At 48.8% G+C, this 13,605-nt stretch overlaps 1 protein-coding gene across 5 annotated transcripts in view; it reads right to left on the bottom strand.

Annotated features, from left to right (window-relative positions):
* Window positions 1-13,605, bottom strand: part of METTL4 (methyltransferase 4, N6-adenosine) — a 576,485-nt gene that overhangs the window by 259,919 nt on the left and 302,961 nt on the right. The window contains exon 8 of one of the 5 annotated variants that reach the window (XM_063923559.1): window positions 5,313-5,374. The exons of the other annotated variants lie outside the window; for them this stretch is intronic. Within the exon in view, the coding sequence (XP_063779629.1) occupies window positions 5,328-5,374 (47 nt within the window). The 3' untranslated portion in view covers window positions 5,313-5,327. Of the gene's footprint in view, window positions 1-5,312; window positions 5,375-13,605 lie in introns of those variants that run through there. 5 annotated transcript variants of the gene reach the window in all.

The following is a 13,605-nucleotide window of genomic DNA, read 5'->3' as shown; positions in this document are numbered from 1 at the left end:
AGGAATGACTTCCTCCGGAATGCCCTTTTCTTTTAGGATCCGGTGTTCAACCGCCATGCCGTCAAACGCAGCCGCGGTAAGTCTTGGAACAGACAGGGCCCCTGCTGCAGCAGGTCCTGTCTGAGCGGCAGAGGCCATGGGTCCTCTGAGATCATTTCTTGAAGTTCTGGGTACCAAGCTCTTCTTGGCCAATCCGGAACCACAAGTATAGTTCTTACTCCTCTCCTTCTTATTATTCTCAGTACCTTGGGTATGAGAGGCAGAGGAGGGAACACATAAACCGACTGGTACACCCACGGTGTCACTAGAGCGTCCACAGCTATCGCCTGAGGGTCCCTTGACCTGGCGCAATATCTTTTTAGCTTTTTGTTGAGGCGGGACGCCATCATGTTCACCTGTGGCCTTTCCCAACGGTGTACAATCATTTGGAAGACTTCTGGATGAAGTCCCCACTCTCCCGGGTGGAGGTCGTGCCTGCTGAGGAAGTCTGCTTCCCAGTTGTCCACTCCCGGAATGAACACTGCTGACAGTGCTAACACATGATTTTCCGCCCATCGGAGAATCATTGTGGCTTCTGCCATCGCCATCCTGCTTCTTGTGCCGCCCTGACGGTTTACATGGGCGACCGCCGTGATGTTGTCTGACTGGATCAGCACCGGCTGGTGTTGAAGCAGGGGTCTTGCCAGACTTAGGGCATTGTAAATGGCCCTTAGTTCCAGAATATTTATGTGTAGGGAAGTCTCCTGACTCGTCCATAGTCCTTGGAAGTTTCTTCCCTGTGTGACTGCCCCCCAACCTCGAAGGCTGGCATCCGTGGTCACCAGGACCCAGTCCTGTATGCCGAATCTGCGGCCCTCTAGAAGATGAGCACTCTGCAGCCACCACAACAGCGACACCCTGGTCCTTGGAGACAGGGTTATCAGCCGATGCATCTGAAGATGCGATCCACACCACTTGTCCAACAGATCCCACTGAAAGATCCTTGCATGGAACCTTCCGAATGGAATTGCTTCGTAAGAAGCTACCATCTTTCCCAGGACTCGCGTGCAGTGGTGCACCGACACCTGTTTTGGTTTTAGGAGGTCTCTGACTAGAGATGACAACTCCTTGGTCTTCTCCTCCGGGAGAAACACCTTTTTCTGTTCTGTGTCCAGAACCATCCCCAGGAACAGTAGACGCGTTGTAGGAACCAGCTGTGACTTTGGAATATTCAGGATCCAGCCGTGCTGTTGTAGCACTTCCCGAGCTAGTGCTACTCCGATCAACAACTGTTCCCTGGACCTCGCCTTTATAAGGAGATCGTCCAAGTACGGGATAATTATAACTCCCTTTTTTCGAAGGAGTATCATCATTTCGGCCATTACCTTGGTAAATACCCTCGGTGCCGTGGACAGACCAAACGGCAACGTCTGGAATTGGTAATGACAGTCCTGTACCACAAATCTGAGGTACTCCTGGTGAGGAGGGTAAATGGGGACATGCAGGTAAGCATCCTTGATGTCCAGTGATACCATGTAATCCCCTTCGTCCAGGCTTGCAATAACCGCCCTGAGCGATTCCATTTTGAACTTGAACCTTCTTATATAAGTGTTCAAGGATTTCAAATTTAAAATGGGTCTCACCGAACCGTCCGGTTTCGGTACCCCATCCCTGTTGAAGGAGGGGTACTTTGGTTATCACCTGCTGGGAGTACAGCTTGTGAATCGCCTCCAGCACCGCCTCCCTGTCTGGGGGAGTAGTTGGCAAGGCTGATTTGAGGAAACGGCGAGGGGGAGACGTCTCGAATTCCAGCTTGTACCCCTGAGATACCACTTGTAGAATCCAGGGATCCACCCGTGAGCGAACCCACTGGTCGCTGAAGTTCCGGAGACGGGCCCCCACCGCACCTGGCTCCACCTGTGGAGCCCCAGCGTCATGCGGTGGACTTAGAGGAAGCGGGAGAGGACTTTTGTTCCTGGGAACTTGCTGTTTGGTGCAGCTTTTTCCCCCTACCTCTGCCTCTGGGCAGAAAGGACGCGCCTTTAACCCGCTTGCCTTTCTTGGGCTGAAAGGACTGTACCTGATAATACGGTGCTTTCTTAGGCTGTGAGGGAACATGGGGTAAAAATGTCGACTTCCCAGCCGTCGCTGTGGAAACGAGGTCCGAGAGACCATCCCCAAACAATTCCTCACCCTTGTAAGGCAAAACCTCCATGTGCCTTTTAGAATCCGCATCACCTGTCCACTGCCGAGTCCATAATACTCGCCTGGCATAAATGGACATTGCATTTATTCTAGATGCCAGTTGGCAAATATCCCTCTGTGCATCTCTCATGTATAAGACTACGTCTTTAATATGCTCTACAGTTAGCAATATAGTGTCCCTGTCAAGGGTATCAATGTTATCAGACAGGGAATCTGACCACGCAGCTGCAGCACTGCACATCCATGCTGAAGCAATAGCCGGTCTCAGTATAATACCTGAGTGCGTATATACAGACTTCAGGATAGCCTCCTGCTTTATATCCGCAGGCTCCTTTAGGACAGCCGTATCCGGAGACGGTAGTGCCACCTTCTTTGACAAGCGTGTGAGCGCTTTATCCACCCTAGGGGATGTCTCCCAACGTATCCTATCCTCTGGCGGGAAAGGGTACGCCCTTAGTAACTTTTTGGAAATTAACAGTTTCTTATCGGGGGAAACCCACGCTTCATCACACACTTCATTTAACTCTTCAGAAGGGGGAAAAACCACAGGTTGCTTTTTCTCCCCAAACATAATACCCTTTTTTGTGGTACCAGGGTTAATGTCAGAAATGTGCAACACATTTTTCATTGGCCCTATTGGAATGTACACTAGTCTCATCGTCGTCGACACTGGAGTCAGTATCCGTGTCGACATCTGTGTCTGCCATCTGAGGTAGCGGGCGTTTTTGAGCCCCTGATGGCTTTTGAGACGCCAGGGCAGGCACGGACTGAGAAGCCGGCTGTCCCACATCTGCTATGTCATCAAACCTCTTATGTAAGGAGTTGACACTGTCACGTAATTCCTTCCACATATCCATCCACTCAGGTGTCGACCCCGCAGGGGGTGACATCACATTTATCGGCACCTGCTCCGCCTCCACATAAGCCTCCTCATCAAACATGTCGACACAGCCGTACCGACACTCCGCACACACACAGGGAATGCTCTGACTGAGGACAGGACCCCACAAAGTCCTTTGGGGAGACAGAGAGAGAGTATGCCAGCACACACCACAGCGCTATAAATCGCAGGGATGTACACTATAATGAGTGATTTTACCCTATAGCAGCTATATATATATATATATATAGTATTTGCGCCTAAATTTAGTGCCCCCCCTCTCTTTTTTACCCTATTGAGCCTGGAAACTGCAGGGGAGAGCCTGGGGAGCGTCCTTTCAGCGGAGCTGTGAGAGGAAATGGCGCCAGTGTGCTGAGGGAGATAGCCCCGCCCCCTTCATGGCGGACTTCTCCAGCTTTAATCTTAGTCTTAATGACTATATTATGTGTATTTTTTGCCAATGTAAGGTAATCTTATTGCAGCCCAGTGCCCTGCACCCATCAGTGACCGGAGTGTGAGGTGTGCATGGGGAGCAATGGCGCACAGCTGCAGTGCTGTGCGCTACCTTAATGAAGACCGGAGTCTTCAGCCGCCGATTTCCAGGACGTTCTTCTTGCTTCTGGCTCTGCAAGGGGGACGGCGGCGCGGCTCCGGGACCGGACGACCGAGGCAGGGCCTGTGTTCGATCCCTCTGGAGCTAATGGTGTCCAGTAGCCTAGAAGCCCAAGCTAGCTGCAAGCAGGTAGGTTCGCTTCTCTCCCCTAAGTCCCTCGTAGCAGTGAGTCTGTTGCCAGCAGATCTCACTGAAAATAAAAAACCTAAATATACTTTCTTTTCTAGAAGCTCAGGAGAGCCCCTAGTGTGCATCCAGCTCGAGCCGGGCACAGATTCTAACTGAGGTCTGGAGGAGGGGCATAGAGGGAGGAGCCAGTGCACACCAGGTAGTCCTAATTCTTTCTTAGAGTGCCCAGTCTCCTTCGGAGCCCGCTATTCCCCATGGTCCTTACGGAGTTCCCAGCATCCACTAGGACGTCAGAGAAATAAGTGGTACATTTTAAAAGGAATACTGTTAAATTACTAATTTTCCGTTTTCCATGTAGTCAATACAGTTCAATATTACTATAGAAGCAACTGTGCCCCCATGATTACCTACTGTATATATACTATGCCACAGCAGGAGCCAGCACTTGCCGTCTAATGCTAATATACAGCACATTATACAATTATCTGGGCAATCTGACTGATGTTGGTGGATCGCCCTGATAATTATACAGGTTGAGTATCACTTATCCAAAATGCTTGGGACCAGAGGTATTTTGGATATCGGATTTTTCCGTATTTTGGAATAATTGCATACCATAATGAGATATCATTGTGATGGGACCTAAATCTAAGCACAGAATGTATTTATGTTACATATACACCTTATACACACAGCCTGAAGGACATTTAATACAATATTTTTAATAACTTTGTGTGTTAAACAAAGTTTTTGTACATTGAGCCATCAGAAAACAAAGGTTTCATTGTCTCACTCTCACTCAAAAAAGTCCGTATTTCGGAATATTCCGTATTTCGGAATATTTGGATATGGGATACTCAACCTGTACTGTGTATGTGTATGGCCGATCAGAAAATACAGATCAGTCCAACATGCCCATCCGTCCTATGCAATATTTTTTATGCTGCAAGTTGGCTGCAACAGGCAGTGTATGCACTGCTGTGGCCGACTAACTGCCTTTTACCCTGTTTCTTCAGAGCGGATGAATGGGGAAATGTCTCCACCCCAGGAAAGGAAACCGGATATCGTTGGCCATGCACTGTGAGATATCTCAATCTGTGCCCATGATATCTGGTGGGAGTCAGGCTGTCAGATAGTCTGTCGGTTATGCCCAACATAACTTTCCTCAGTAACAACCAGTTGGTGGACATGGAAACTCACATCTCCAAGCTGTCCCTGTATCAATAAATATGTATAGTGCAGAGTTACAGTATATAACAGTATTAAACGCAGGTATTCCAGTGAGAATGGTTAGTTCTGAAATCTGGTTACAAAAAACTGATTTTTTTAATGTATTTCGAGTACATGTGAATCTGTAATAGTTATTATATTATACTAATGATTTACCCCTACAGTTCTTAAATGTCCCCAAAAATAAAGCTGAATAAATTGCTGACCCACGTGTCATTGACAGAACTTTGGTTTAATAGACTTACAGCCTTTTTAAGATTCAAGAGATTTCATTTTCTCCAGTGCAGCAATTTACATCTCTATCTCAAGTAACCCTAGCATGCCAAGGGTATGCCTGTCTGAACACAAATGGGATAATTACAAACTCAGTCAATTACACTAATTCACATGTGCGCAGACAGTGATAACATTACCAGGCACTAGAAAGGGCGGTTGATTAGGGGGTTGAGAAACATAATTTAGCACGTGGTACCATTATGTTAAAAGATAACTACAGCACAGCTTGGGAATTGTAAAAGCTGCCTGAATGATTACTGGGTGACTTTATTTTGAAATACAATATATCTCAAAAGACTTATTAAGGGATAGCCTTCACAAGTCCATTTTAAGAATGTTATTAGCTGGAATGGTTATAGGAGGACTGTTTGTTTCTTCTGTGTCACTCTGGCAACATCTCATACCTTTAAGATGAATACAGCCTGTAAAAGCAACTTCTGGTAGTAAAAAAAACAGCTCCTATCGTACTAGTGACATTGTACTGTACTAATTTCTGACTTGCAGCCCTGCCCACGCTTACTCCACCTGTATACTGTATACTGTATGTGGGGGTAAAAGTGACAGTTACAACTAAAAATTCACTCAATGAAAAAAGGTTCTGGTGTCAGGAACACATTTTATATTAGTTAATTAGGATGGTCCTTGCAGCTTCGCATTGGTGTAGCACAGAACAGCATATGGGACAAGTGACAGAGACTGGTATGCATTGGGACTTTCTATAGGTATTGTGTGCTGTTAACATTTTAGATTCCCCCCTTCTTGGTCAGTTAATCAACAAAAAGACAGAAATGGAAAATAACATGAAATATGCTTACGCTATCCCTAGTGTTTGTCTTACACAGTTGCAAAGGAAGATCAAACACATGGGTGGACAAACTGTACACATCTGAATATTCTGATTCTGCCGTTGGGCCAGATTACATGGTGCACACTTATTATTCTAATTTTAATATGACCCTAAAGACTGAACAATTGTGATCACTTTCTATCTGGCTTTTCTCACAGTGATTAAAATTAAAATAGAATTTATTTGTTAATGACCATTGCAGGTGGTTCCAACACAAAACACAATGGGGGTAATTCAGCAAATCTGTTAGCAGTTGGGCAAAACCATGTGCACTGCAGGTGTGGCAGATGTAACATTTGCAGAGAGAGTTAGAAAAACGCAGCATCATACTTCGGGAATCTCATCCACGGCATATCACCATTTGTGCACCTTTTATAAATGGATTTGGGGTCTTAACGATAAATCCCTTTCAAACCACATTAAGCGAGGAGGCAGAAGCAACACAAAAACCACAATAGGCTTATTTATGTGGAAGGCGGAGACTATCTTTGGCAAGAATTTGGGTTCATGCAAAGATGAGCTATGGGGAGAAACAGTACAAAGCTTTAAGCTCTGAAACCCTCTGAGCTGAAGCCAGAGTCAACAGCACACTGCCCTGAGCTCCAGCAAGCTGATAAGTAGATCCACCTTTTGGCACGACCAGCAACCCTGGAATTGGCTGTCCAGCACCACCGCCCCCACAAGCTGGCATCCGTGATCAGAATGACGCAAATCCAAGCAGAAAGCCTAACAAGTCTATGCATTTGAAGATGGGACCCTGATCACTGGAACAGAACGTCTAACTGAAACGGCCTGAAATAGAAGGATGCCACCATCTTGCCCAGCAGTCGAATTCACAAGTTAATTGAAACCCTCTTTGGCTTGAGAACCATCCTGACCAATTCCTCAATTGCCTGCGCTTTGTTCAATTAACGCTCTTTGCAGGGAGGTGTCTAGAATCATGCCCAGGAACTGGAGATGATAGGACGGAACCAGATTGGACTTCTTGAAATTGACAATCTAACCATGTTGAATGAGACATGATTGAGAAGACTTTCCACTGATGGAGTCTTGATGAGAAGGTCATCTAGGTTGGGACAATGGACAACCCCAGAGACCAGAGATGGGCAACCACCACCGCCGTTACCTCGGTAAACACCCTGGGGGCAGAAGAGAGGCCGAAGGGCAGAGCCTGAAACTGGTAATGGGAGTCCAAGATTGCAAAAAGAAGAAACGCATGATATGGTTCCCAAATCAGAATGTGGAGGTAAGTGTGATGTGTAAGGACACTAAGAACTCCAGACCAGCAATCACTGAATGAAGGGACTCTGGAGGTCATTGAGACTGGATCGCTGCAGCGATCGCTGTCTGAAGCCCTTTGGGTAGTGCGTTTGCGCGCCCCGTGAAGCCAGTGAGATGCGAAAGCATCTTAGGGCTGCGATTGCCTCTGCCTGATTGACAGACAGGGGCGGTCGTGTGGCAAGAGGGGGCATGTCAACGGCGTTAGAACGCCAATGCTGGCGTGTGGTCCGAACAACACAGGCGCGTCCGGACCGATGCGGGGATGGGCCGCGGCGGCTGCGTGACATCACGCGCAGCCACTGCAACACAGGACGTGGCAGGTAGCCACCTGCCAGCGCAGCTAGGCTGCGCAGACAGACGGCTACTTGGTGGGTGCAAAAGCATCGCCGCCGTGCGATCCTTTCGCACTAATGCAGAGGGGGGGAGGGTGTAGGGCCAGACATGCGGGACGGACTAGTCCTATGCTGGGTGTCCCCCCGCATGTCTGAGTAACTGTTCCTAGATGTGCTAAATTTAGCACATCTACGATCAGATCGGAATAAAATCCCCGAGTGTGCTGATGCACCTTTACCGGAACCAAAATTTCAGAGATAAGAAACTTGTGTATTGCCTGCTGCAACACCCGTTGCTTTTACATGGAGACCGGCAGGCCTGTGGTGAAAACCAAACTGGGGGAACAGAAACAAACTATCTTGAATCTGTGGGATTCAAGAGTGCGAACCAAGACATCCAAACAAGTCTGAAACCAAACTTCTTAAACCACAGGAGATGAAAACCCCAACTCTGGGGGCCCCCAGGTGGGACAGAAGACCACAATAATGACTGTTTGCGGGTTTGGGGTCTGGTTTCTAAAATGAGTAGGGACCTGAAAGGTAGGTCCAAATAGGACCAACGTGGTGCCACAGTTGATGAAGGAAAGAAAGTACTCGTCTCCCATGGCAACAATTTGTCCAGTTTGGCATCGAACAAGATAACCACAGAAAACCGAAGGGCCCCCACTGCCCGTTTGGACTCAGTATTGGCCTGCAAGGCCCGAAGCCAGTGGGCATGGCAAGCTGCCACTAATGAAGTCAAAAATAAGATTTTACTCACCGGTAAATCTATTTCTCGTAGTCCGTAGTGGATGCTGGGGACTCCGTAAGGACCATGGGGAATAGACGGGCTCTGCAGGAGACTGGGCACTCTAAGAAAGAATTAGTACTACTGGTGTGCACTGGCTCCTCCCTCTATGCCCCTCCTCCAGACCTCAGTTAAGGAAACTGTGCCCGGAAGAGCTGACATTACAAGGAAAGGATTTTGGAACCCAGGGTAAGACTCATACCAGCCACACCAATCACACCGTATAACTTGTGATAACATACCCAGTTAACAGTATGAACAACAACAGAGCATCAAACAACGGATGCCAACATAACCCTTTATTTAAGCAATAACTATATACACGTATTGCAGAAAATCCGCACTTGGGATGGGCGCCCAGCATCCACTATGGACTACGAGAAATAGATTTACCGGTGAGTAAAATCTTATCTTCTCTAACGTCCTAGTGGATGCTGGGGACTCCGTAAGGACCATGGGGATTATACCAAAGCTCCCAAACGGGCGGGAGAGTGCGGATGACTCTGCAGCACTGAATGGGCAAACACAAGGTCCTACTCAGCCAGGGTATCAAACTTGTAGAATTTTGCAAAGGTGTTTGAACCCGACCAAGTAGCAGCTCGGCAAAGCTGTAATGCCGAGACCCCTCGGGCAGCCGCCCAAGAAGAGCCCACTTTCCTCGTGGAATGGGCTTTTACTGATTTTGGATGCGGCAAGCCAGCCGCAGGATGAGCCTGCTGAATCGTGTTACAGATCCAGCGAGCAATAGTTTGCTTTGAAGCAGGAGCACCCAGCTTGTTGGATGCATACAGGATAAACAGCGAGTCAGTTTTCCTGACTCCAGCCGTTCTGGCTACATAAATCTTCAAAGCCCTGACTACATCAAGCAACTTGGAATCCTCCAAGTCACGAGTAGCCGCAGGCACCACAATAGGTTGGTTCAAATGAAAGGATGACACCACCTTCGGCAGAAATTGCGGACGAGTCAGTAATTCTGCCCTGTCCATATGGAAAACCAGAAAGGGGCTTTTACATGACAAAGCCGCCAATTCTGACACACGCCTAGCCGAAGCTAAGGCCAATAGCATGACCACTTTCCACGTGAGATACTTTAGCTCCACGGTCTTAAGTGGCTCAAACCAGTGGGATTTCAGGAAACCCAACACCACGTTGAGATCCCAAGGTGCCACTGGTGGCACAAAAGGGGGCTGAATATGCAGCACTCCCTTAACAAACGTCTGAACCTCAGGAAGAGAAGCCAGTTCTTTTTGAAAGAAAATGGATAGGGCTGAAATCTGGACCTTTATGGACCCCAATTATAAGCCCGTAGTCACTCCTGACTGTAGGAAGTGCAGGAACCGGCCCAGCTGGAATTCCTCTGTAGGGGCCTTCCTGGCCTCACACCAAGCAACATATTTTCGCCATATACGGTGATAGTGCTTAGCTGTCACGTCCTTGCTAGCCTTTATTAGCGTAGGAATAACTTCATCCGGAATGCCTTTTTCCGCTAGGATCCGGCGTTCAACCGCCATGCCGTCAAACGCAGCCGCGGTAAGTCTTGGAACAGACAGGGCCCCTGTTGCAACAGGTCCTGTCTGAGAGGCAGAGGCCATGGGTCCTCTGTGAGCATTTCTTGCAGTTCCGGGTACCAAGTCCTTCTTGGCCAATCCGGAACAATGAGTATTGTTCTCACTCCTCTTTTTCTTACGATTCTCAGCACCTTGGGTATGAGAGGAAGAGGAGGAAACACATAGACCGACTGGAACACCCACGGTGTTACTAGTGCGTCCACAGCTATCGCCTGAGGGTCCCTTGACCTGGCGCAATACCTTTTTAGCTTTTTGTTGAGGCGGGACGCCATCATGTCCACCTGTGGCAGTTCCCATCGATTTGCAATCTGCGTGAAGACTTCTTGATGAAGTCCCCACTCTCCCGGGTGGGGGTCGTGTCTGCTGAGGAAGTATGCTTCCCAGTTGTCCACTCCCGGAATGAACACTGCTGACAGTGCTTGCACGTGATTCTCCGCCCAACGAAGAATCCTGGTGGCTTCTGCCATCGCCACCCTGCTTCTTGTGCCGCCCTGGCGGTTTACATGAGCCACTGCGGTGATGTTGTCTGACTGAATCAGCACCGGTTGGTTGCGAAGCAGAGGCTCCGCTTGACTCGGGGCGTTGTATATGGCCCTTAGTTCCAGGATATTGATGTGCAGACAAGCCTCCAGACTTGACCACAGCCCTTGGAAGTTTCTTCCCTGAGTGACTGCCCCCCATCCTCGGAGGCTTGCATCCGTGGTCACCAGGACCCAGTCCTGTATGCCGAACCTGCGGCCCTCGAGAAGGTGAGCACTCTGCAGCCACCACAGAAGAGACACCCTGGCCCTGGGGGATAGGGTGATCGGCCGATGCATCTGAAGATGCGATCCGGACCACTTGTCCAACAGATCCCACTGAAAGATCCTCGCATGGAACCTGCCGAAGGGAATGGCTTCGTATGATGCCACCATCTTTCCCAGGACTCGCGTGCAGTGATGCACCGACACCTGTTTTGGTTTTAGGAGGTCTCTGACCAGAGTCACGAGCTCCTGAGCCTTCTCCGCCGGGAGAAACACCTTCTTCTGGTCTGTGTCCAGAATCATGCCCAGGAAGGGCAGACGCGTCGTAGGAATCAGCTGCGACTTTGGAATATTCAGAATCCAGCCGTGCTGTTGTAACACTTCCTGAGAGTGTGCTTCGCTGATCAGCAACTGCTCTCTGGACCTCGCCTTTATGAGGAGATCGTCCAAGTATGGGATAATTGTAACTCCTTGCTTTCGAAGGAGCACCATCAGTTCCGCCATTACCTTGGTAAATATTCTCGGTGCCGTGGACAGACCAAACGGCAACATCTGGAATTGGTAATGACAGTCCTGTACCACAAATCTGAGGTACTCCTGATGAGGTGGATAAATGGGGACATGCAAGTAAGCATCCTTGATGTCCAGAGACACCATAAAATCCCCCTCTTCCAGGCTCGCAATGACCGCTCTGAGCGATTCCATTTTGAACTTGAATCTTTTCAGATAAATGTTCAGGGACTTTAAATTCAATATGGGTCTGACCGAACTGTCCGGTTTCGGTACCACAAACATTGTGGAATAGTAACCCTTTCCCTGTTGAAGGAGGGGAACCTTTCCCACCAACTGCTGGAGATATAACTTGTGAATTGCCGCTAACACTACCTCCCTTTCCATGGGGGAAGCTGGCAGGGCCGATTTGAGGTAACGGTGAGGGGGCATCACTTCGAATTCCAGCTTGTATCCCTGAGACACAATCTGTATAGCCCAGGGATCCACCTGTGAGCGAACCCACTGGAGGCTGAAATTTCGGAGACGCGCCCCCACCGCTCCCGGCTCCACCTGTGGAGCCCCAGCGTCATGCGGTGGATTTAGTGGAAGCCGGAGAGGACTTCTGTTCCTGGGAACTAGCTGTATGGTGCAGCTTCTTTCCTCTACCCCTGCCTCTGGCAAGAAAGGATGCACCTCTGACTTTCTTGCTTTTTGTGAATGAAAGGACTGCATTTGGTAATACGGTGCTTTCTTGGGCTGTGAGGGAATATATGGCAAAAAATTTGACTTCCCAGCCGTAGCTGTGGAAACTAGGTCCGAGAGACCGTCCCCAAACAATTCCTCACCCTTATAAGGTAAAACCTCCATGTGTTTTTTAGAGTCGGCATCACCTGTCCATTGCCGAGTCCACAGGACCCTTCTGGCAGAAATCGACATTGCATTTACTCTAAAGCCCAGTAGGCAAATGTCCCTCTGGGCATCCCTCATATATAGGACAGCGTCTTTTATATGCCCCAGGGTTAGTAAAATAGTATCCTTGTCCAAGGTATCCAGTTCCTCAGACAGAGTATCTGTCCATGCTGCTACAGCACTACACATCCAGGACGACGCAATTGCCGGCCTCAGCAGAGTACCTGAATGTGTATAAACAGACTTCAGGATACCTTCCTGCTTCCTATCCGCAGGATCCTTTAGGGAGGCCGTATCCTGTGACGGCAGGGCCACCTTCTTAGATAAGTGTGTCAGAGCTTTGTCTACCCTAGGGGAGGATTCCCAGCGCATCCTGTCCGTTGGCGGGAAAGGGTACGCCATAAGTAACCTTTTGGAAATTAGCACTTTCCTGTCAGGAGAATCCCACGCTTTTTCACATAACTCATTTAACTCATGTGAAGGGGGAAAAGTCACCTCTTGCTTTTTCTCCCCAAACATATAAACCCTCTTGTCAGGGACAGGGTTTACCTCTGATATGTGCAATACATCCTTCATTGCTATAATCATGTAGCGGATGGCTTTAGTCATTTTAGGCTGCAATTTTGCATCATCGCCATCGACACTGGAGTCAGAATCCGTGTCGATATCTGTGTCAACAATTTGGGATAGTGGGCGCTTCTGAGACCCTGACGGCCTCTGCGCTGTAGGATCAGGCATGGGCTGAGACCCCGACTGTCCCAAGGCTTCAGCTTTATCCACCCTTTTATGCAAGGAGTTTACATTATCATTTAACACCTTCCACATATCCATCCAATCAGGTGTCGCCGCCGTCGGCGGGGACACCTCATTCATCTGGACCTGCTCTGCCTCCACATAGCCCTCCTCGTCAAACATGTCGACACAAGCGTACCGACACACCACACACACAGGGGATGCTCTATATGAGGACAGGACCCCCACAAGGCCTTTTGGAGAGACAGAGAGAGAGTATGCCAGCACACACCCCAGCGCTATATGACCCAGGAATCACACAGTAACTTAGTGTTTACCCAGTAGCTGCTGTATATATATGATTATTGCGCTAAATTTATGTGCCCCCCTCTCTTTTTACCCTCTTTCTACCGTGAGTCTGCAGGGGAGAGCCTGGGGTGCTTCCTCTCAGCGGAGATGCGGAGAGAAAATGGCGCTGGTGAGTGCAGAGGAAGAAGCCCCGCCCCTCAGCGGCGGGCTTCTGTCCCGCGATTTGGTGTAAAAAATGGCGGGGGCTCATGCATATATACAGTGCCCAGCTGTATATATGCTGCTTTTGCCAG

Source organism: Pseudophryne corroboree, chromosome 5 (genome assembly GCF_028390025.1).
Source record: "Pseudophryne corroboree isolate aPseCor3 chromosome 5, aPseCor3.hap2, whole genome shotgun sequence".
NCBI lineage: Eukaryota > Metazoa > Chordata > Amphibia > Anura > Myobatrachidae > Pseudophryne > Pseudophryne corroboree.
This window is presented reverse-complemented; position numbering and strand designations above follow the sequence as displayed.